General features: G+C 40.0%; 1 protein-coding gene and 2 non-coding genes across 3 annotated transcripts in view; 2 read left to right on the forward strand and 1 right to left on the reverse strand.

The window, feature by feature from the left end:
- Positions 1 to 25,500, reverse strand: part of LOC140145335 (scavenger receptor cysteine-rich domain-containing group B protein-like) — a 52,607-nt gene extending 27,107 nt beyond the window's left edge. Inside the window, exons 1-2 of the mRNA XM_072167091.1 lie at positions 25,082 to 25,500; positions 5,052 to 5,366 (exon numbers count right to left, since the gene is read on the reverse strand). Coding sequence (XP_072023192.1) covers positions 5,052 to 5,366; positions 25,082 to 25,151 — 385 coding nt within the window. The 5' untranslated portion in view covers positions 25,152 to 25,500. The remainder of the gene's footprint in view (positions 1 to 5,051; positions 5,367 to 25,081) is intronic.
- Trnav-gac (transfer RNA valine (anticodon GAC)) lies at positions 3,242 to 3,314 on the forward strand. The gene has a single exon. It is a non-coding gene; the product is annotated as a tRNA-Val (tRNA).
- Trnav-gac (transfer RNA valine (anticodon GAC)) lies at positions 4,123 to 4,195 on the forward strand. Its single transcript has one exon. It is a non-coding gene; the product is annotated as a tRNA-Val (tRNA).
- Positions 25,501 to 25,894: the final 394 nt, after the last annotated feature.

Raw genomic sequence — 25,894 nt, forward strand, 5'->3', positions numbered from 1 at the left:
ACAGAAGGTTGGAAACCATCATGCGGTTATTCCTCCATTGTGTTTCAATGATTCCCGTTTCTCTAACCAATTGCATTTACCCAAAAAATGGTAATTTAGGATAATCAATCAAAACTTCATGATACAGCTTCAGTATACCTTCAAGAGGACGCTATTAAACAGGGCTGTTATGGAACCTATTTCGCATGTTTTCAAAATGTTAAGATGCATAAGAAACATATAATTTACGAGTAAATCCTTGGATTCGTGGGTAACGCCGAATTCGTGGGTAAAGCTATAAGTACTGTAGTACCGTTTGGGGTTTGCGTTTCTTAGGTGCATAAACTGTAAGTACTGTAAAAATTATAGCATACCCATGGCTTGAATATGTGCTGATTTAAACTTAAAATAAACAATCTCCTCGTTTTTCAAGGTTAGCATCTATTCGGGATTCGTGGGTAACAAAAGTTTAAACCGTCGTAGATTCTATTTTAAAGGGGTGAACTTATTTTTACGATTTACAATTTTAAGCGCTTGTCAAACTAAATTCAGTATCCAAAGTCATTAAATGTTAATTTAAGTTATGGCAATTATATTTGCTGGACTCGTGGGTAACAGTTGATACGTGGGTAACGTCAAATTTGATTTTATGGAATTTTATGTAAAACGTATTTGCATAAAATAATCACTTGGACCTCAGAATTATAGAACGAAACTTCGTTTCATGATATAGTCATTTATGGCATATTCACTTAACATTTTTCAGAACGATCATTTTATTTTTGATACGCGGGTAACAAAATTATTAGCCAAATTGACTTAATGGCCTCTAGAATCCACAAACTTTGGTGGAATTCAATCGTTTTACATATGATGAGAGATCATGCAAACGTCTTTCTAACGGTAATAATTTCATTTTGATTGAAGGACATTCAATGACATACAGCCTGTCTCAAAAAAAATTGTGCAAGTGAAAAGCGCCCTCTTTGGCAATTAGAAAATACCGTTGTGACTTATTGCTTACATCAACGTCACGGGCGCAGTCTTAGCTCTCAAATGCCGTTTGTTCTGTTCAATTTGCTTGTTCCAATTTCGAGATATGTTTATTTAGCAACGAAAGGGTAAAATCACAATTGTGCCACTTCTACTAGGAAAGATAGCTGTACATGTTAATCAATGATAGCTGACGTTGATGCGTTTAATGCACTCCCCTTTCGGGGCGCATGCATGCATTATATTAGACGCATCAACATCAGCACACGTGCATTATTTTGTCTAATATCTCTCCCAACAAGTAATACGCGTTCATTAACCTATAACATGTATAAGTGCGCAATATTTGTTTGTCTTTTAACATGACGGTCTTAAGTGACTAAGAGAACAGTACTTACCATGATAAAATCATGGACATGCACATGCAGAACAGCAGAATGTGAAATCCATTTTTACAGCAGAATGTGAAATATTTATTTATCTTTTAATCTCTTTTAAGTGGAAAACAGAATCATCATTCCTGCATCATGATAAAACAGTCAAAAATATTTTGTATTGTGTAATTGATGCATTCTTTTGATTTCACAAAGGAACTCTTAATAAACTTGATGCTATCACTGTTACATGTAAAGTCCTCTTCCCTAGTAAAAGTGGCACAATTGTGATTTTACCCCTTTGTCTTTAACTAAACATATCTCGAGATTAAAACAAGCAAATCGAACAGAACAAACGGCATTTGAGAGCTAAGACTACACCCCTGACGTTAAGGTAAGCATTATGTCACAACGGTATTTTCTAATTGCCAGAGTGGGCGCTCTTCACTTGCACAATTTTTTTTGAGACAGGCTGTATATGGTGCTTTATCTTTGAATTCGTGGGTAACGCCAATTCATTTAAGCCATCATAACTTGTCCCTGGTATGACTTGCTAGTAAAGGCCTATATGCACAAAGAGAGCACATTGGACGTGACATGATATGCTCCATCAATAACGTGATTTCCTTTATTAATGGCATTTTAAAGTGGAAAGTTAACATAGAGAGAATTTTGTCCCGCTTTCTCTGGAATTGACCATATACATTTCGGTGTATTCCTAATGCAGTTCGGTGTATTCCTAATACATTTCGGTGGCAGTAGCGTAGCCAGCAGAGTACCCCTCCCCCTCCGACAAAATATGAAAGCGAAAAAGGCCCCTCAGACAAAAAAAAATGGAAGAGAAAATCGGGACGGCAAAGGATAAGAAAAAAGGCAAAGAGCCCCGACGTTTCTCACCAATATTCCCGGGCAATATTCACCCAGAGCATGGGCCAAAATATGGAAGCTCAAATACTTTACATGTATAGTCTCTCTAAAAAAACCAATATAAGTATATATTCCACCTATATTACCAGGGCCAAAATGATGCAACCGGTATTTATTTTCATCTTTGCCCCCGAAATTTTGATTTTAAATGTTGGTATTTATACAGCGCCTTTCACATGTGCACATGTATCAAAGCACTTTACATTTATTCCGCTGTCGTTAGAATATGTCAGCTGCTATACAATGCCCAAGGGCGGCGCTCAATGGACAATATTCATAACAGCTCCCCCATTTCACCCCTGGGTAGAGAGAGGCAAGTAAGGTAAAGTGCCTTGCCCAAGAGCACAGCACGATGGCACCGCCAAGGCGCGAACTCACAATCCACCGATTGCAAGGCAGAGCCCGTACCGCTGTGCTGCCGTGCTACACCAAAGAAGCTGGCTACGTCCCTGTTTCGGTGTAGGGGAGAGCGGGGAGTGTTCGCCCTAGGAGCAGGTTCGCCCACTACGGGCTATCGGGGAATTTGGTGATGGCAAAATTAGGTGACATAGGTCATTATGAACTTCTCATATTAGCTACGCGACATATAGGGACGTGTTCATCGAACTGCAGCCAAAACAAAAAAATTGCACCAAAACGCAATTTTTTCTTGCATTAATAATGTTGTATTATCATACTAATACAGATGGTTTTAATTGAAATCTGTATTTGGAACATATGGGATTTGTTAAAGATTTAACTCCTTATTCGATTTGTTATTTGCATACCCTGAAGAAAATACAAAAAGGTGCACCAGGGGCACGTTCGCCCTTTTGAGGATGGGGCATGGTCGCCCTATATCTTCCCCGGGGGGACTTACCCCAAATTGGAGGGCGGACCTGCCCCATCAGCGTATTATGCAAAATATTGATAATTATACCATTAAACAAGGTATAACTACTTGACTTGAGTCCTGTTTATCAGGGACAGTCTGTGTAGCTCAGTGGTAAGAGCGCTCGCCCGACAAGCGAGAGGTCTGGGGTTCGAGTCCCCGCACAGGCAGGTATGTCCGGAGTTTTTACTCTGGTATATCTGCCTATGCGTGTAATGTTTCCATTTGTAAATTCATGTTTAATTGTGCTAGTGTGCGATGCGTAATTCTTCTCTCCCCTGTATATTGATATATTAAGAATACGATTAAGCATCATTAATTTGATCTCGTGCGCTAGTTTGTAATGTTTGAATGTTTCCATGTTCCAGTGTATGATGCGTAGGCCTCTTCCCTTGTTTGCATGATTATATTAGGCCGGCGGGTAAGCATCATTAATTGATCTCGTACACTGGTATGTAATGTGTTGTTTGTACCGTTTACCCCGCATGGCTGCTCATATCCATAAGTACCAGACTTGAGTCCTGTTTATCAGGGACAGTCTGTGTACCTCAGTGGTAAGAGCGCTCGCCCGACAAGCGAGAGGTCTGGGGTTCGAGTCCCCGCACAGGCAGGTATGTCCGGAGTTTTTACTCTGGTATATCTGCCTATGCATGTAATGTTTCCATTTGTATAATTCATGTTTAATTGTGCTAGTGTGCGATGCGTAATTCTTCTTTCCCATGTATATTGATATATTAAGAATACGATTAAGCATCATTAATTTGATCTCGTGCGCTAGTTTGTAATGTTTGAATGTTTCCATGTTCCAGTGTATGATGCGTAGGCCTCTTCCCTTGTTTGCATGATTATATTAGGCCGGCGGGTAAGCATCATTAATTGATCTCGTACACTGGTATGTAATGTGTTGTTTGTACCGTTTACCCCGCATGGCTGCTCATATCCATAAGTACCAGACTTGAGTCCTGTTTATCAGGGACAGTCTGTGTAGCTCAGTGGTAAGAGCGCTCGCCCGACAAGCGAGAGGTCTGGGGTTCGAGTCCCCGCACAGGCAGGTATGTCCGGAGTTTTTACTCTGGTATATCTGCCTATGCATGTAATGTTTCCATTTGTAAATTCATGTTTAATTGAGCTAGTGTGCGATGCGTAATTCTTCTTTCCCCTGTATAAGGTATAACTACTGAAAAGCATGGTTTTAAAGTTATGTGGTATCAGTATTACTCATACCACCGTTTATGTCCTAATCCATAATCCCCCTGAAGTTGTAAACATGATACGTTTAAGCTCACTTTTGACCCCTACCTTTTACACTGACCCGACCCCTGCAACAAATTTAGTGATTCCTCAGAAGAGAATGAATGTCCTGTATACTCTTGCTAAATGTTTGCATTGAATATGTTATTGTTACGCAGTGTTTAAACCTTTTTTGTGATTAGGGTGAACTTACCCCACCATATGGGCGAACCTGCCCCAATATGGGGCAAGTTCGCCACTTTGCAAAACTTTTTTGTTTGCTCTATCCTGTTGCTATTGTAAGGCCTATACATTTGTAGTTCTGGGATTGTGGTCGTACATAGCTAAGACATGGGGCTTTCACATGGGCTAATCAGGTCATCCCTAACCTTAAAATTGACATCGCTAGGCTGGTCAGAAAAAAATAGGGCGAACACTCCCCGCTCTCCCCTACTCCTAATACATTTGAGTGTATTGGGAGATATTTAGGTGTATTTGGAATATATTTGGGAGACATTTGGATGTATTGGGACACATTTAGGTGTAGGCCTATTTGGGAGACATATGTGTATCTTTGGTTGGGAGAATAGCTCATCCTTTTACAAATGTGGGTGTATTTGGGAAACATTTTTGCGTATTTGGGAGCTATTCGGGTGTATTTGGGAGAATCCACTTACCATTGCTATTACACACCACTCCAGCATCTTCATCGTGTACACAATCATGGTTAAATAATCCCGCGTGCGAACAGCTCTCTAGGAATGACTCATCCCCAACGCAGTCTACATCATCAAATGCAATGGGTCCCGAACCCTGACCAAAGTGAGCGTCAGCTTGTTTAGCCGTGCCGTGACCTAGCTGGCGACACACAACATGCGCGTCGTTAATATCCCATTCGTCATCACACACTGTCGACCATGTGTTATTGATGAAGATCTCAACTCGTCCCGAAAGCTCATCTGGTCCATTTACGAGCCGAACCGTGCCTGTATCTATGAGAAAAGTAAAAACCAATGTTAGTGAAGAAAGAATACACACAAGTGTGTCAGTAATTCATAAAAATGAGGAATACATCCAAATGTATTAGGAATACACACAAATGTATAAGGAATACACTCAAATGTATTAAAAATACACCCAAATGTATTAGGAATACACCCAAATGTATTAGTAATACACCCAAATGTATTAGGAATACACCCAAATGTATAAAGAATACACCCAAATATATTAGGAATACATCCAAATATATTAGGAATACACACAAATGTATTAGGAATACACACAAATGTATTAGGAATACACACACCCCTGTCTGTGTTTGCCTCCAAACGTGGACATTGTATTTTGCTATCTAACCGAGGACGTGTGTATGATGTTTTCATCGCCTAACCGTGGACTAAAATGGCGGATTTTTTGTGTGTATAATACGAAACGGAATTTTAGCCATCACCCTGCGGACGGTAGTTTTTACACGTGTGGTCCTCGGTTTCAGGCAAATAGCGTTTAAAGCATCTAGCATGCATTTGAGGTCTTTTTGCAGCAGTTTGAGACCGAGGACAGTCCTCGGTTGGAAGTAGGTCCACAGTTTAGGGTGAAAAATCTTGTGTGTGTCCTCGTTTGTCGGCAAACACGTACCGTACGCAAATGTATTAGGAATACACACAAATGTATTAGGAATACACACAAATGTATTAGGAATACACACAAATGTATTAGGAATACACACAAATGTATTAGGAATACACACAAATGTATTAGGAATACACACAAATGTATTAGGAATACACACAAATGTACGGTATAAGGAATACACTCAAATGTATTAGGAATACACCCAAATGTATTAGGAATACACCCAAATGTATTAGGAATACACCCAAATGTATTAGGAATACACACAAATGTACGGTATAAGGAATACACTCAAATGTATTAGGAATACACCCAAATGTATTAGGAATACACCCAAATGTATTAGGAATACACCCAAATATATTAGGAATACACACAAATGTATTAGGAATACACACAAATGTATAAGGAATACACTCAAATGTATTAGGAATACACCCAAATGTATTAGGAATACACCCAAATGTATTAAGAATACACCCAAATGTATTAGGAATACGCCCAAATGTATTAGGAATACACCCAAATGTATTAGTAATACACCCAAATGTATTAGGAATACACCCAAATGTATTAGGAATACACCCAAATGTATTAGGAACGATCAAATGCTTGTAACGCAACTTCTTGAGATCACATTGGATTCAATGAGGTGTCATAATGTGCAGAATTAGGTGCATCTTTTAGCCAATTTTAAGCTGAAATACCAACGTAAAGTGAAAGAGACCCCACTGGTTTCTTTATTTTTATCTCATTTTGTTTGGCTCGACATTTTTAGGAACATATGATACCGATATGAAAATAACATTTTGTGAACGGTTTGGGTTTTTTTTTGGGGGGGGGGGTGTTTTTAATGGAAATCGTATATTATTTTTTGTTTGGTCCTAAGCACAATGGCATAAGTAGGCCTAGCCTTGCCTCTAGCCGGGCTTCAAGAAACCGACCCTTATGACTCACTGTTATGCGGTTAACTCAATTCATTGACAATGACAATGACAATGACAATGGAATGCCTCGCATTGGTATTTTCTCTTTTCTTATTATTTTGTGGCCTAATGAACCGTTATATTCCAACAATAATTGAGGGTATTGGCATCATACAAAGGCGGCATTCAACTCGAGGGGTAATTAGTACGTATAGCAGGGCCTGACTGCGATAGCTGCCAGATGTTATTATGAGGGTATTGGCATCATACAAAGGCGGCATTCAACTCGAGGGGTAATTAGTACGTATAGCAGGGCCTAACTGCGATAGCTGCCCAGGTGTTATTATGTATACAATAGAGAATGCAGAAATTGTCAGATGCAGGGCGTAGCCAGGTTTTTTGGTCGGTCGGGGGGGGGGGGGAATAAAGTTATGACCGGTTTTCATTTAACCCGGTATTATCGATGGGATATATAAAGTCTTCGAACTTCAAATGATGGCTTTATTCGCCGTAGAAGTGACGTAATAAATCGGATTAACTACCATAGCAATAGATGAATACAATTTTGACTATATCGCCCTGCACTACAAGCTGGTTGCACTCATCATTTGTGTATGTCTGCAATCATAGATTGAATACAATACCGCTCTTTTCAAAGATTACTAATCTTACAGGTGCGAATGATCAGCATGATATGGTTCAATGCATAGGTACAGCGTGTACGTTGTAGTGCAGGGCGATATAGTCAAAAATTGTATTCAACTATTGCTATGGTAGTTAATCCGATTATTACGTCACTTCTACAGCAAATAAAGCCGTCATTTGAAGTTCGAAGACTTTAGATCAGTCTCTCTAATTATTTATATATCCCACCGATAATACCGGGTTAAATGAAAACCAATTCTACTTTTTACGCATGTTTTCTGAATGTTGATTAGAAGTTGATTTCCGAGGGTGCAATCTAGGTCCTTTATCCAACTAAACTATATGGACTGGAAACCAAATTCACAACAACTCGTCTGGTGCAGTGGATGGTGCAAAGCGAGGACTTGGGCAGAATACAGAAATCAAGCTGGGGTGTTCATCTCTTTATCTATGCCCGTGGAACGGTGGCATAGATATTGTATTTGTTGTGTTTAGTTATCTATGCCCGTGCAACGGGGCATAGATATTGTATTCGTTGTGTTTAGTCTTCGGCTTCTCCTTCTCCTTCTCCTTCTTCTCAAGATCAGTCCTTTGCACTCCTCTAGCTTAAGAACTAAAGTAGCCCCTGGGCCCATACTTGGTACAATGATGGCCCATGACCCCTAGATACATCCTAGGGTACCCCCGACCCCAAAGGTCAAAGGTCATGGGCTACAGGGGGCAATATGTGTAAAATTTCAAACAGCTCTAGCTCAAATACTATAGCGCCCTCAGGGTTCATACTTGGTACAATGATGGCCTATGACCCTAGAAGTATGCTATGCTAGCCGCAACCCCAGAGGTCAAAGTTCATATGCTTTAAAAAGCAAAATAGGTACGACCGGTTAACACAGTGTATCGCAATAGGTAGCATTTTGGTAGCTACCTGAATTTGCAATGATGAAGGCTTCAAATATACGTCAAGACGTACAATGGGGTTAAGAGGTTTTAAAACCGCTTAAAGGGACACAATGTTTTGGGATTAAAGGGGTATTCTCCACTCTGGTGGTGTTTCAGAGAGAGTGAGGGTTTGATGGAGTATAAGAGAGAGTGATGGCTTGGTGGGGTATTAGAGAGAGTTTGGGCCAGCCTGGTGGTGTTTTAGAGCGAGTGAGTGTCTGGTGGATTATAAGAGAGTGTGAGGGTCTGGTGAGGTATTAGAGAGAGTGTGCGCCAGTCTGGTGGTGTTTTAGAGCTAGTGAGTGTCTGGTGGAGTATAAGAGAGAGTGCGGGTCTGGTGGGGTATTAGAGAGAGTGTGGGCCAGTCTGGTGGTGTTTTAGAGCTAGTGAATGTCTGGTGGAGTATAAGAGAGAGTGATGGCTGGGTGGGGTATTAGAGAGAGTTTGGATCAGCCTGGTGGTGTTTAAGAGCGAGTGAGTGTCTGGTGGAGTATAAGAGAGAGTGAAGGCTTGGTGGGGTATTAGAGAGAGTATGGGTCAGCATGTTGGTGTTTAAGAGCGAGTGAGTGTCTGGTGGAGTATAAGAGAGAGTGAGGGTCTGGTGTGGTATTAGAGAGAGTGTGGGCCTGTCTGGTGGTGTTTTAGAGCTAGTGAGTGTCTGGTGGAGTATAAGAGAGAGTGATGGCTGGGTGGGGTATTAGAGAGAGTTTGGGTCAGCCGGGTGGTGTTTTAGAGCGAGTGAGTGTCTGGTGGAGTATAAGAGAGAGTGAAGGCTTGGTGGGGTATTAGAGAGAGTATGGGTCAGCCTGTTGGTGTTTTAGAGCGAGTGAGTGTCTGGTGGAGTATAAGAGAGAGTGAAGGCTTGGTGGGGTATTAGAGAGAGTATGGGTCAGCCTGTTGGTGTTTTAGAGCGAGTGAGTGTCTGGTGGAGTATAAGAGAGAGTGATGGCTGGGTGGGGTATTAGAGAGAGTTTGGGTCAGCCTGGTGGTGTTTTAGAGCGAGTGAGTGTCTGGTGGCGTATAAGAGAGAGTGAGGGTCTGGTGGGGTATTAGAAAGAGTGTGTGCCAGTCTGGTGGTGTTTTAGAGCTAGTGAGTGTCTGGTGGAGTATAAGAGAGAGTGATGGCTTGGTGGGGTATTAAAGAGAGTTTGGGTCAGCCTGGTGGTGTTTTAGAGCGAGTGAGTGTCTGGTGGAGTATAAGAGAGAGGGTCTGGTGGGGTATTAGAGAGAATGTGGTCCAGTCTGGTGGTGTTTTAGAGAGATTGATGGTCTGATGAGGTATAAGAGAGAGTGAAGGCTTGGTAGGGTATTAGAGAGAGTATGGGTCAGCCTGGTGGTGTTTTAGAGAGAGTGAGTGTATAGTGGAGTATAAGAGAGAGTGAAGGCTTAGTGGGGTAATAGAGAGAGTATGGGTCAGCCTGTTGGTGTTTTAGAGCATGTGAGTGTCTGGTGGAGTATAAGAGAGAGAGTGGGGGTCTGGTGGGGCATGAGAGAGAGTATGGGTCAGCGTGATGGTGTTTTAGAGCGAGTGAGTGTCTGGTGGAGTATAATAGAGAGTGAGGGTCTGGTGGGGTATTAGAGAGAGTGTGGTCCAGTCTGGTGGTGTTTTAGAGCGAGTGAGTGTCTGGTGGAGTATAAGAGAGAGTGATGGCTGGGTGGGGTATTAGAGAGAGTTTGGGTCAGCCTGGTGGTGTTTTAGAGCGAGTGAGTGTCTGGTGGCGTATAAGAGAGAGTGAGGGTCTGGTGGGGTATTAGAGAGAGTTTGGGTCAGCCTGGTGGTGTTTTAGAGCGAGTGAGTGTCTGGTGGAGTATAAGAGAGAGGGTCTGGTGGGGTATTAGAGAGAATGTGGTCCAGTCTGGTGGTGTTTTAGAGAGATTGATGGTCTGATGAGGTATAAGAGAGAGTGAAGGCTTGGTAGGGTATTAGAGAGAGTATGGGTCAGCCTGGTGGTGGTTTAGAGAGAGTGAGTGTATAGTGGAGTACAAGAGAGAGTGAAGGCTTAGTGGGATATTAGAGAGAGTATGGGTCAGCCTGTTGGTGTTTTAGAGCGTGTGAGTGTCTGGTGGAGTATAAGAGAGAGGGGGGTCTGGTGGGGCATTAGAGAGAGTTTTAGAGCGAGTATAAGAGATAAAAAAAATCCAATAATGAACATGATAACTGGGCGTCTGTATGGACAATACATTATATCGATTTTGACACGTGCTTGTGTCTCAGTACATTTCCATGGTCAGTAAAATACTATAGAGGAAAACCTACCATTTTCTTGTATACACGTTCGATGTTTTATCAATTACATAAAAATTCCATTTTAGACCCCAAATGTTTTTTCAGGAAATAAAAGATTAGATTACCATAAAAACGAAACAGTAATCTTTTGCCGGGTCTAATGTAATATTCACATAGGATTTTCAACGTTTTTTCTATCCTTATTCTTGCTCAATTAAAAAAATATTTTGGCGTATATAAAATTGAAATAAAATTCTCTGCTTCTTAAACGACATCAAATGTGCCACAATTGGGTATCACGAATCGTTATATATGATGTGCAGTTAATATTCATATTTTCTTTTATACAGAGGATGCTTCAGTTTTGACAGGAAAAATATTATCTTGAAAACCCTCTCACTCGGTTATTTTAAAAGGTAACCACGCTTCCCTAGAATGTGCAATAAATTAGCATTAAAATTTTCTTATTCTAACAGCAAGCGTTTCTAGAATGTATTTTGGCGAAATGTGGCACACCGACACCGCCTGGCTAATAATTATTTGGTGCAGAAGGGACACTAAAATGAATACACGGGATCGATACACGTGAATTGCTATGCACGATTTTGATATCAGACGAAAATCTTCTGATACCGGGTTAGAAAATGATGAATATCTCCCGTCATGATTTTTTTCTCAAGAAACCAGATTTGGTCTCATAAACTTGGAAATACGTGTTGAACAGATATGATAGTCGCTAGAATGCGCTTTGAAAATTGGCCGTGCGCTTTGAACTCAAAATTTGACCATTTTATATTGCGTTGGTCCTGTTATGGACTACAGCGTGCAGCGTGTAGTACAGCTGCACTCACTGTAGGCAGTATAAAAGTCGATGACCATTGACCTCAATGGGGTATACAAGCTTAATCACGCACAACCAAGATCGATTACCCGGCTATTGTGAGTAGCCTTAGTTATGTCCCTCGACTAATTATTAGTTTAAAAGAGCTTTAAAGGTTTGAACCAAATGGCTAATCGTGGCTGTGGATTTAACCTACCATGGCGATTCCTGCCATGAAGATATAGGGTCGAAGACACTGTGTGTGGTGTAATGCTAGCCACAACCCCATAGGTCAAAGTTCATATGCTTTAAATAGCCAAATAGGTACGACCGGTTAACACAGTGTATCGCAATAGGTAGAATTTTGGTAGCTACCTGTATTTGCAATGATGAAGGCTTCAAATATACGGCACGACGTACAATGGGGTTAAGAGGTTAACCGCTTAAAGGGACAAAATGTTTTGGGATTAAAGGGGTATTCTCCAGTCTGGTGGTGTTTCAGAGAGAATGAGGGTCTGATGGAGTATAAGAGAGAGTGATGGCTTGGTGGGGTATTAGAGAGAGTATGGGGCCAGCCTGGTGGAGTTTTAGAGCGAGTGAGTGTCTGGTGGAGTATAAGAGAGAGTGTGGGTCTGCTGGGGTATAAGAGAGAGTGAAGGTTTGGTAGGGTATTAGAGAGAGTGTGGGTCAGTCTGGTGGTGTTTTAGAGAGAGCGAGTGTATAGTGGGGTGTAAGAGAGAGTGAAGGCATGGTGGGGTATTAGAGAGAGTATGGGCCAGTCTGGTGGTGTTTTAGAGAGAGTGAGTGTATAGTGGGGTATAAGAGAGAGTGAAGGCTTGGTGGGGTATTAGAGAGAGCAGGGCCAGCCTGATGGTGTTTTAGAGCGAGTGAGTGTCTGGTGGAGTATAAGAGAGAATGAGGGTCTGGTGGGGTATTAGAGAGAGTATGGTCCAGTCTGGTGGTGTTTTAGAGCGATTGATGGTCTGATGGGGTATAAGAGAGTGAAGGCATGGTGGGGTATTAGAGAGAGTCTAGGGCCAGCCTGGTGGTGTTTTAGAGCGAGTGAGTGTCTGGTGGAGTATAAGAGAGTGATGGTCTGGTGGGCCCGGGGGGGGCACTCGAATTTTTTTTTGGTAGGGGTGTGCCACCGCCAGTTTCGAACTTGAGGTCTAAGGAACTGATCGGCCAGCCAAAAAGGAGGGTCTAGGGAACTGATTGGCCGGTCAAAAAGGGGGGTCTTGGGAACTGATTGACTGGCCAAAAGGGGGTCTTGGGAACTGATCGGCCGCCAAAATCTGAAAAATCTCGGAAACTAAACCCGCAGGCCAAACTAGGGTTCAATTTTGTTGCGTTTTTGCCACAGATTTTTGAAGGAATCGATTTCACTTTGAATTGTGCATTAAATTATTAATCAGGAAAATCATTAATGCAAAATAGGTCTGGTTTGGCCCATTTATAATACGATGGAAACCTCAACAAAGCAAAACAGCATTCAAATCAAAATTACTAGACCCTGTAGACCTACAATCTACAATCTATGCTATTAGCCTACTGATAATTATAGCAGCATTACAAAAGCCCACCATAAAAACAAAAACAAAAGAATTATTTTTTTCAGTGCCGAATAGAAAAACATTTAGACTACATTGAACTGTCATGCTTATACCATGAGATGATTGAGTGAAGTGTGCAGAATTTGACAGCCATTCCACTCCCGATTTTACTAGACCAGTAGATCGTAAATTACCTTTTAATTCATTGTTTATGGAGAGCTGCAAGGATGTGTACATAATTATTAAGGTACTTTTCCTCATATTTGGCAATTTTATTCCAAAAAGAGATCTCAAAATCATTTATTTCTAGCTAAATGTTCACCAGCTGGACTCTCGCGATCGGCCTTGCTGCAATGTTTAATTATTATCAGTCAACCAGTGTTGCCACTACTAAAGGAGCCCAAAATCCCACCCAAAGTTCACCTTATTCCTTACAATGTGTTTCATTCAATGGGGAAGAAATTAATGGAAAATTCCCTTTGAAGTTTTTGGGCTCGCAAAAGTAGCTTTTGGGTCTGCTTTTGGGCTTGAAATAGTAGGACAGAAAACACGTCTCTCAAGATGCCGATGAGAGCGGAAATCGATGATCTGAGGGTCTATGGAACGGCTAGAAAAATTTTGGGGCTTCAGAGCGGGCAAACAATGAATTCAGAGGGTCTAAGGAACGGCCAGTGGCACTGAAAAAGGGGGTCGTCGCCGCGGCACATACCCGTATAGCTGGGAAATGTGAGTGCCCCCCCCGGGCTGGTGGGGTGTTAGAGAGAGTGTGGGCCACGGGCATAGATATTCGTGTTTGGTCAAACACAACTGTGGTTTCTAGTTATCTATGCCCGTGTTAACGGGGCATAGATATTGTATTTGTTGTGTTTAGTCTTCGGCTTCTCCTTATCTATGCCCGTGTAACGGGGCATAGATATTGTATTTGTTGTGTTTAGTCTTCGGCTTCTCCGTCTTCTCCTTCTTCGCCTTCTCCTTCTCCTTCTCAAGATCAGTCCTTTGCACCCCTCTAGCTCAGGAACTAAAGTAGCCCCTGGGCCCATACTTGGTACAATGATGGCCCATGACCCCTAGATACATCCTAGGGTACCCCGACCCCAAAGGTCAAAGGTCATGGGCTACAGGGGGCAATATGTGTAAAATTTCAAACAGCTCTAGCTCAACTACTATAGCGCCCTCAGGGTTCATACTTGGTACAATGATGGCCTATGACCCTAGAAGTATGCTATGCTAGCCGCAACCCCATAGGTCAAAGTTCATATGCTTTAAAAAGCAAAATAGGTACGACCGGTTAACACAGTGTATCGCAATAGGTAGCATTTTGGTAGCTACCTGTATTTGCAATGATGAAGGCTTCAAATATACGTCAAGACGTACAATGGGGGTTAAGAGGTTAACCGCTTAAAGGGACACAATGTTTTGGGATTAAAGGTGTATTCTCCAGTCTGGTGGTGTTTTAGAGCTAGTGAGTGTCTGGTGGAGTATAAGAGAGAGTGATGGCTTGGTGGGGTATTAGAGAGAGTTTGGGCCAGCCTGGTGGTGTTTTAGAGCGAGTGAGTGTCTGGTGGATTATAAGAGAGAGTGAGGGTCTGGTGAGGTATTAGAGAGAGAGTGCGCCAATCTGGGGGTGTTTTAGAGCTAGTGAGTGTCTGGTGGAGTATAAGAGAGAGTGATGGCTGGGTGGAGTATTAGAGAGAGTTGGGGTCAGCCTGGTGGTGTTTTAGAGCGAGTGAGTGTCTGGTGGAGTATAAGAGAGAGTGATGGCTGGGTGGGGTATTAGAGAGAGTATGGGTCAGCCTGTTGGTGTTTTAGAGCGAGTGGGTGTCTGGTGGAGTATAAGAGAGAGTGAAGGCTTGGTGGGGTATTAGAGAGAGTATGGGTCAGCCTGTTGGTGTTTTAGAGCGAGTGAGTGTCTGGTGGAGTATAACAGAGAGTGATGGCTGGGTGGGGTATTAGAGAGAGTTTGGGTCAGCCTGGTGGTGTTTTAGAGCGAGTGAGTGTCTGGTGGCGTATATAGAGAGAGTGAGGGTCTGGTGGGGTATTAGAGAGAGTTGCATGGGTCAGCCTGGTGGTGTTTTAGAGCGAGTGAGTGTCTGGTGGAGTATAAGAGAGAGGGTCTGGTGGAGAGAATGTGGTCCAGTCTGGTGGTGTTTTAGAGAGATTGATGGTCTGATGAGGTATAAGAGAGAGTGAAGGCTTGGTAGGGTATTAGAGAGAGTATGGGTCAGCCTGGTGGTGTTTAGAGAGAATGAGTGTATAGTGGAGTATAAGAGAGAGTGAAGGCTTAGTGGGGTATTAGAGAGAGTATGGGTCAGCCTGTTGGTGTTTTAGAGCGTGTGAGTGTCTGGTGGAGTATGAGAGAGAGTGGGGTCTGGTGGGGCATTAGAGAGAGTATGGGTCAGCCTGATGGTGTTTTAGAGCGAGTGAGTGTCTGGTGGAGTATAAGAGAGAGTGCAGGTCTGGTGGGGTATTAGAGAGAGTGTGGTCCAGTCTGGTGGTGTTTTAGAGCGAGTGAGTGTCTGGTGGAGTATAAGAGAGTGATATGGTCTGGTGGGGTGTTAGAGAGAGTGTGGGCCACGGGCATAGATATTCGTGTTTGGTCAAACACACCTGTGGTTTCTAGTTCTCCTTCTTCTCCTTCTTCTCCTTCTCAAGATCAGTCCTTTGCACCCCTCTAGCTCAGGAACTAAAGTAGCCCCTGGGCCCATACTTGGTACAATGATGGCCCATGACCCCTAGATACATCCTAGGGTACCCCCGACCCCAAAGGTCATGGGCTACAGGGGGCAATATGTGTAAAATTTCAAACAGCTCTAGCCCAACTACTATAGCGCCCTCAGGGTTCATACTTGGTACAATGATGGCCTATGACCCTAGAAGTATGCTATGCTAGCCGCAACCCCAGAGGTCAAAGATCATATGCTTTAAAAAGCAAAATAGGTACGACCGGTTAACACAGTGTATCGCAATAGGTAGCATTTTGGTAGCTACCTGTATTTGCAATGATGAAGGCTTCAAATATACGTCAAGACGTACAATGGGGTTAAGAGGTTAACCGCTTAAAGGGACACAATGTTTTGGGATTAAATGGGTATTCTCCAGTCTGGTGGTGTTTCAGAGAGAGTGAGGGTCTGATGGAGTTAAGAGAGAGTGAGGGTCTGGTGAGGTATTAGAGAGAGTGTGCGCCAATCTGGGGGTGTTTTAGAGCTAGTGAGTGTCTGGTGGAGTATAAGGGCGAGTGATGGCTGGGTGGGGTATTAGAGAGAGTTGGGGTCAGCCTGGTGGTGTTTTAGAGCGAGTGAGTGTCTGGTGGAGTATAAGAGAGAGTGAAGGCTTGGTGGGGTATTAGAGAGAGTATGGGTCAGCCTGTTGGTGTTTTAGAGCGAGTGAGTGTCTGGTGGAGTATAAGAGAGAGTGAAGGCTTGGTGGGGTATTAGAGAGAGTATGGGTCAGCCTGTTGGTGTTTTAGAGCGAGTGAGTGTCTGGTGGAGTATAAGAGAGAGTGATGGCTGGGTGGGGTATTAGAGAGAGTTTGGGTCAGCCTGGTGGTGTTTTAGAGCGAGTGAGTGTCTGGTGACGTATAAGAGAGAGTGAGGGTCTTGTGGGGTATTAGAAACAGTGTGTGCCAGTCTGGTGGTGTTTTAGAGCTAGTGAGTGTCTGGTGGAGTATAAGAGAGAGTGATGGCTTGGTGGGGTATTAGAGAGAGTTTGGGTCAGCCTGGTGGTGTTTTAGAGCGAGTGAGTGTCTGGTGGCGTATAAGAGAGAGGGTCTGGTGGGGTATTAGAGAGAATTTGGTCCAGTCTGGTGGTGTTTTAGAGAGATTGATGGTCTGATGAGGTATAAGAGAGAGTGAAGGCTTGGTAGGGTATTAGAGAGAGTATGGGTCAGCCTGGTGGTGTTTTAGAGAGAGTGAGTGTATAGTGGAGTATAAGAGAGAGAGTGAAGGCTTAGTGGGGTATTAGAGAGAGTATGTGTCAGCCTGTTGGTGTTTTAGAGCGTGTGAGTGTCTGGTGGAGTATAAGAGAGAGTGGGAGTCTGGTGGGGCATTAGAGAGAGTATGGGTCAGCCTGATGGTGTTTTAGAGCGAGTGAGTGTCTGGTGGAGTACAAGAGAGAGTGAGGGTCTGGTGGGGTATTAGAGAGAGTGTGGTCCAGTCTGGTGGTGTTTTAGAGCGAGTGAGTGTCTGGTGGAGTATAAGAGAGTGATGGTCTGGTGGGGTGTTAGAGAGAGTGTGGGCCACGGGCATAGATATTCGTGTTTGGTCAAACACAACTGTGGTTTCTAGTTCTTCTTCTTCTTCTTCTTCTCCTTCTCAAGACGCTTCCTTTGCACTCCTCTAGCTCAAGAACTAAAGTAGCTTCGGGGCCCATACTTGGTATAATGATGGCCCATGACCCCTAGATACATCCTAGGGTACCCCCGACCCCAAAGGTCAAAGGTCATGGGCTACAGGGGGCAATATGTGTAAAATTTGAAACATCTCTAGCTCAAGAACTATAGCGCCCTCAGGGTTCATACTTAGTATATTTATGACCCATGACCCCTAGAAAGTATCCTTATGTTAGCAGTGACCCCAGAGGTCAAAGGTCATAGGCTACAGGGAGCAATATGTGTATATTTAGGAATGTCACCATCTCTACGTAAGAGGTATATAGGATGTCAACCTTGAAGGTATATAGGATGTTAGCCTTGTGCTCATCGCGCTATTGCCAAGGATACTTAAATCAGGATGTGACAATAGCTTATTAGCATGTGTCCAATTGATTCTTATGTATATAGGTATTGTTATAAAGCTTTTCCAGATGGAGTATGTAAATTCAATGGAACAGCCATTAAAGGGACACTCCGTTTTAGGATTAAAGGGGTATTCAGATTTTTTTTTTTTTTTTTTTTTTTTTTTGCATGGAACATGTTTAATGATTTATTTAAGGAGGAGCGCCCTCAAGCGTTTACACAGCAAATGCAATTAAAGGGGTATTATTTGATTTTTAATTAATTAATTTTAATTTTTTCGTTGGTATACTGATAGCCCTTTTAGAATACGGGGTGTCATGATGGATTAAGAGTGTCATGGTGGGTTAGGGTGGGAAACACGGGCATAGATATTCGTGTTTGGTCAAACACAACTGTGCCATCTAGTTTTTATCTCTATGTATAAGCCTGTGCATTGTATTAATGTAAATATATTTATAGGAATTCGGCCAAGATATCAGGCAAGAACCCATTTGGGCAGAAGTGCCTTTAAAAGTACCCAATTCGCTGAAAATTTGACCTGTCCCTAAATTTGGTTGGTTTTTCGATATAAGTGCTTTTTGTATATTTCTTGTATCAGTATTCATTTTGTATCAATCAGCATTGTATGTTATGTCGTCTTTGTTTGTAAATAATTATTTGACATATTTACAAGATTAAACACGTTTACTTATTTTGTTATAAAAATATACCGATATCAGCACTATAATGGTATATCCTTTGTGCCTAGCTATATAACAGTAAACCTTAATGTACAATTTGTGTTTAATCAAAGACGCAGATCTATCAGAGTGGTGTCATTTACCTAGTTTATATTAACCATGTCTACAGCGAATTGGGACAATGTGCGCTCGTAGCAGGCAAAAATGTTGTATATTTTACACTGGTTTTGGCCCGTGATCAGGGTGAATCTTGATGGTGGGAAAATAACAGCACAGAAGCTATTCTTTTTTCTTCTTTTTCCTTTTTACCCCCCTTTTTTTTTCTATCTGGTCCTTTGCCTTCTCGATTTTCTCTTGCTATTTTAACCTGGGCATATTTCTCTACCATTATTGCCAGGGGCCCCTTCTCCTTATTCAGTGATCCCAGCAAAAGTGAAAAAAAAATGTGTATACATTTCCTAAAAGTGAAGGATACGTCATTAAAGTTGTCATTAGGTATTTATGAAATGAAAAAATTTGCAAAAAAACAAGGAAAACAGCAGTATTGTTTTATTACAGTCAATAGCTAATTTCTCTTAACCCTGGAAACTTTCGAGCCTCGTAACTGCTAAATTGTTGGGTATATATGTAAGAGTATACCGTACATATTTAGAATGGCAAAGATTTGAAAAATTCATCTGTGATGTCAAATTTGGGCTAAAATGCTCATTTTTTGCCCAAAATCCCAAAAAAGTGGGCTTTTTGGCCCACTTCGTTTTCGTTCAACGTAACAAAAAAGTTCTTGGGCCATTTTTTTATTAGGCCTAAAATTAATTTTTAAAAACAAGATAAAAATATCTAGGGACGGTTTTTTTTTTCAATTTTGACCAACTTCGAGAAAATTGTCATAAAAAAGCCTTGATTTTCGCCCAAATTTCAAATATTTTTGAAATTTGGAATGTCCTTCTGATATCAAATAATTTTTGATTTTTTTAAATCAAATATTCATACTAAACAGTTTAATTACTTTATGTTGCAATTCTTCTGACATACTGATAAACGTATTATAAGTTGGGTGCATTTCTGAGATATTTGGGTGTATTCCAAATGCAATTGGGTGTATTTTCAAGACATTTGGGTGTAATCGTTTCTTTTCTTTTTCCCTTCGTGGTATTTTCTTGTGTTTTTAAAACCTGAATCTGACATATTCACCTAACACCTCCGTGTAAATAGAATTGAATATCGCGTAACCCCATTTATAGTTTATATCATTAAAATTGCAAATTTCCTGTCCTCATTATTCATCCCGATAAAGTCATTGTACTACGGTTGATTTTATTCATCTCTGCGTAACCATGACAACGTACAGATGTTGAGCTTCTAGGTCAGCCAAGAAGTACTCCACCCATGTAATTGATAGATTCATTCCCAATCGCTTTGTATGTTTTTCCCTATACCTTTCATTAATGGCGGCATTGGGATTTTTGCTGGGGGACAGCCCAGGAGGAAAATGAAAAATCAGTAAAAAAATAATAAAATAAATTTGTGGATTTATAATGCACAACAACCCACAGGCCTTTCCACACTTTGCAGATGTTCGTTGACCACTGTGGCCCATAAGCACATCAAGCACACTCGCAAGCGCAAAATCGGAATTAACTGTAGTTTTGGGAATAAGCATTTTTCTTGATATCTACTGAAAATGCCATGAAAAGAGGATGCCAGGATCACGAAATATTCCTTTAATTTCGTTTGTATTTAAGTTTTAATTGTAACACATTGGGTGGATTAAACTGTTTTTTCTCTTATAATGGCGAATTCTACCATTATTGATCTCATTATGAAGCCAAATCATATACATTAGGATCATCAACAACTCTCACTGCATTAATCAATTATCGTTGCCATGGTTACACTAATGAGAATGGCCTCAATTAGGCCTATCTATTTTTACGAAGGATAATTGGCTCAAAACTCATTACACAATTTCCTATCATAAGTAGGCCTATGATTATGGAACTGTGTATGGAGAAAATTTTGAGAAAAAAACCTGCATCTCTATGTAAAAGGAGCAATAAGACTGAAAATGCGCTTGATTTTTTTTTCTTCCATCATGATTTTTAGAGGAACGTGCCCCCATCACCCCCCCCAAACACCCCCCCCCCCCACACCACCCACCCCGCTTCCGCAGCCTATCATCTGGGTCACTGATAAAGAACACTTTGTGTTGTTGTTGTTATTCTGTACATTGCTTGACATATTTATTTAATTATTTATTTATTTATTTATTTATTTATTTATTTATTTATTTATTTATTTATTTATTTATTGACTTATTTATTTATTTATTTATTTATTTATTTATTTATTGATTTATTGATTTATTGATTTATTGATTGATTGACCTCATTTTATTTAAATTTTTATTGAGTTAGATATTGAGCCTTTGAAATTCCTCAAAATGCACAAAATAATGAATGAAAAAATTTGACATGAACATTAAAAACTTATATCATTAATAATCTGAAAATGTAAATATCACTAATTTGCCAGTTATGACTTTCTATATACTTCTCATCATAATTGATTTGCTATCTACCGTAGATAACGCTAAAGATGCTTATACATTGTACATGTGTAATGCGATTGTACAACACACGCGATGATCTCATCGGGTGTGGTACGTCGTATGTCAACAAAAGCTTAGCAACCGTCCCGCCCAACCCCATTACATGCAGCTGCGGTTAATGTATTATATAGTAATAAATATAGCAAACTTCATGCTTCGTCTATTAAAAACACTGGTTTTGTTGAAAATAATGAAATAACTAGTATTAATACTATAATAGTTGATAATATAATGTGTCTGCTTTTGATATTTTTTCATTGCAATTATTGTATGAATAACCGAAGTCTAGGTATTCCTTTGATTGAAAACATTTTATTTTCTGCATGAAAATATTTCAACTTTAGGGCCCATTTGTCACCATTTGTCACTATTGGAAGTTGTTTCTGTTATCATTATTTGTTATCATGTATTTCAATGCCTTGAGAAATAAAGAAAGAAACACCTATTTTCAAACCCTCTCCACGCGGGTGTCGACTGCAGATGACAGGTTTCTTTTTTTTTAATTCAAAAATGTCAGAATTGTACATTTCATGACCATATTTGATATGAGCATGAAAACGCATTAAAATGAGTACAAACAAGCCTAGTATTGGTTCAGAGGTTCTTGAGATAGTTCTTGATATGTGTAACATGTGAAGACCTGAGCGCAAGAAGACCGTAAGTCCACTTGGGCACTCAACATGTATACACTATAAAAAGTTGTGTATAGTTTCGTATAGTTTGGTAATGTTTTATACATGTTCAGGGGCCAAAACAAATCTTTCACAACCTTTCATGATGTTTTCACCCTGGAACATGTATTAAACATTATAAAACCCTATGAAACTACACGCAACTTTAGTGTATACATGTTGAGGGGCCAATTGGACTATACGGTTATTCTTGCGCTCAGGTAAGAAAACATGACAAAGTAACTAAACCTACTATCTCTCTCTACTTCCTCTCCTCTCCCCAGCCCCGGCCCTCTCTATTATAAAATAGTATAATATATTGTCTTCTTTTCCTCTCTCCTATTCATCTAGCTTTTTTTACAAATTACATTTTCTTAATAATTTAGATACAATAATATTCTATACTGTTAATCTGCAAGTTACAACCCATGCAGTCCATGATACCGATAATATCAAGGTCGGGGAAGACCTGTTTGAATCATAACATACATAACGGGTGATTCATAATCGATGTCAGATAACGGGTGATTAATAATCGATAACTGATAACAACGAACGAATAGGGCAGAATGTGTTAATACTATTATTTGCACATGTGCTCGTGATAATGGTCTATTTCCTGATATGATACATAAGTCTTCAGAAAATGTTTGTATTTTCTGCAAACTTGTAGTCATCATTAAATGTTCAAAATGCCTCTTCCCCTAAAGGTGGGTAGCCTGATTGACAATCTCATCCCCACTTTACCTCATCAAAATGCTGATTTTGGTATCAGATGAACGTCATATTTTTCTCATAAACATATTGAAATTTGGCGTTCCAAATCGGTATATTTCCGAAGAAATCATCAAAAAACTGCCGAATTAGTCTCAAATATGGTATACCACATTTGAGACTATAGGCAGTTTTTTGATGATATCGTCAGAAATACACTGAGTTGGAACTTCTAATTTCAATACGTTTATGAGAAAAATAGCGCCTTTTACTTGAAATTAAATATTACATGATCATGATGATTATCATTAATAAAACACCACAAAAAAAACAGTGATACAGTGATAAGATCTACAGTGATAAGATCTACAGTGATAAGATCTACAGTGATAAGATCTACAGTGATAAGATCTACAGTGATAAGATCTACAGTGATAAGATCTACAGTGATAAGATCTACAGTGATAAGATCTACAGTGATAAGATCTACAGTGATAAGATCTACAGTGATAAGATCTACAGTGATAAGATCTACAGTGATAAGATCTACAGTGATAAGATCTACAGTGATAAGACCTACAGTGATAAGACCTACAGTGATAAGATCTACAGTGATAAGATCTACAGTGATAAGATCTACAGTGATAAGACCTACAGTGATAAGATCTACAGTGATAAGATCTACAGTGATAAGATCTACAGTGATAAGATCTACAGTGATAAGATCTACAGTGATAAGATCTACAGTGATAAGATCTACAGTGATAAGATCTACAGTGATAAGATCTACAGTGATAAGATCTACAGTGATAAGATCTACAGTGATAAGATCTACAGTGATAAGATCTACAGTGATAAGACCTACAGTGATAAGATCTACAGTGATAAGATCTACAGTGATAAGATCTACAGTGATAAGACCTACAGTGATAAGATCTACAGTGATAAGACCTACAGTGATAAGATCTACAGTGATAAGACCTACAGTGATAAGATCTACAGTGATAAGATCTACAGTGATAAGATCTACAGTGATAAGATCTACAGTGATAAGATCTACAGTGATAAGATCTACAGTGATAAGATCTACAGTGATAAGATCTACAGTGATAAGATCTACAGTGATAAGATCTACAGATAAGATCTACAGTGATAAGATCTACAGTGATAAGATCTACAGTGATAAGATCTACAGTGATAAGATCTACAGTGATAAGATCTACAGTGATAAGACCTACAGTGATAAGATCTACAGTGATAAGATCTACAGTGATAAGATCTACAGTGATAAGACCTACAGTGATAAGATCTACAGTGATAAGACCTACAGTGATAAGATCTACAGTGATAAGACCTACAGTGATAAGATCTACAGTGATAAGATCTACAGTGATAAGATCTACAGTGATAAGACCTACAGTGATAAAACCTACAGTGATAAGATCTACAGTGATAAAACACTGTAGACTACCAATATCACGCTATTCCATTAGGAATTAGTCACAATTACAAAAACATTTACATGTTCTTTTTTGTATGACTGCTTGAAAGGGATGACATTTTATGTTATAGGGCCTTACATCATAATTTGATTTTCCAAATATACCAGGTCACCTTCCTTTAAAAGTGTGATAAAATGTAATTTTATTCTCTTTAGCATACGGCATGGCGGCATATGCACTACTTGTATTAACAGGTGAAAAATACCTTTTAGGTTTTTTTTATGATGATGATGAGATAATGATTATTTGATGACAACGAAATAATACAAAATAATCAAACTTCATCTTATATTGGCTGAGTTGACCTCCTAAATACTCCTATTCCGGAGTCGGAGTAGTTCAACTGGGGATTATCACCATCATCATCATCGTCATCACCATTTTCATCATCAGCAGCAGCAGCAACATCATCGGCATCACCATAAAGTTATATTCTTTTATCGTCTTCATCACATTGTCAGCAGTAGAATTATTTTGCACACTTTTCGGGAAATACAAACTTACATGCAGTGTTTTCTTTTAATTAATAATTTCCTTTCTTTCTTAAATTAGTTGTTTCTGTTCTTTTTTATCTCTCTCTCTCTCTCTCTCTCTCTCTTTCTTATTTCTTTCTGTTTGTTTTTCTTTTCTTTCTATCGCTTAATGGCCAAGGCTTTAACGTAAAAAAAGTGTTGAGATATATTTTTTTCAAAATATCAAGCGATATCTCACTCAGGAACCACTAAATCTAGGCTTGTTTGTACTCATTTTAATGTAGACCTATTTTTCATGCTGGTTCCAAATATGGTAGGCCTAATGAAAATTTACAATTCTGAAATTTTTTAATTTAAAAATTGAAACTAATCGTCTGCAGATAGTTAAACAGCACTTTTGAATGGGAATTCTTCTGCAAGTAGGTATAGAAAATGCTAATTTTTTCATCCGCACGTGAATGTATGCATGCATATTAATGACCTTGAAAATACAATTATAACCGGATACAAAGTCAAAGCATTACTAAATAGTACTATAGTATAATACCATGATTTCATAAATCCTTCGCATTTTAACCTTACCTTGTGTGTATACACACGTTGAAATTGCACACAAAAGTATCCATATACATGCATGTAGAATAGTCCACATTATAAGCAAAACTTGAAGACGAAGATCCAAATCCTTGTTAAAATATCAATATTTCTCCAAATACTTGATGAATGCTATGCCTTTAAGCATCGAGCTATTAAACGTAAACTCCTATGTATGACAACGTACACACATACACTGTACATAAACCTCACACACATGTATATTCCAGGCAGTGTTGATGATGCGTTGATGTATTTTATAAAACCAATAGTTCATACTCAAAAATGACATACTCAACTTGTATTTCCTAAATTTGCTCAAAATTTTATTTTTACAACATTTTGACCCAAAGTGCTGATGTGTATGCCCGCATTCATCTGCCTCAAGTGTGTGTTGTGTGTGGTAGTCGACTGTTGTGTTACAATCGGTTTACAATGTGAATTATGCATTCTCGGTATATGAGAGTATACGACCGTCCCGTCATGCAATGCGGGTTTTGTCCGGTGGCGATTTTAATTGCTATCTACAGTAGATAACGCAGTAAAAGCTGAGATAGGCCTAACTAAAGTTTAGTTATATAAGTTTAGTTATATTCGTCTCACGTGAAAGTGTACATTGTGAAATGCGATTGGTGAATAATGATTGAATGCTCTAAACTCATGACAAATGAGAGAAAAAAAGAGTATTCCTTGTTCTTGCAAACTTCGGTAAGCATATTTGGGCCCGGGGATTTGGGAATAAATAGTGTAAAATTGCAAACTGCGGCAGGCTTTGCGCGAAATGAACCCATGTGTATTTCA

The sequence above is a fragment of the Amphiura filiformis genome, chromosome 2 (genome assembly GCF_039555335.1).
Source record: "Amphiura filiformis chromosome 2, Afil_fr2py, whole genome shotgun sequence".
Lineage (NCBI taxonomy): Eukaryota > Metazoa > Echinodermata > Ophiuroidea > Amphilepidida > Amphiuridae > Amphiura > Amphiura filiformis.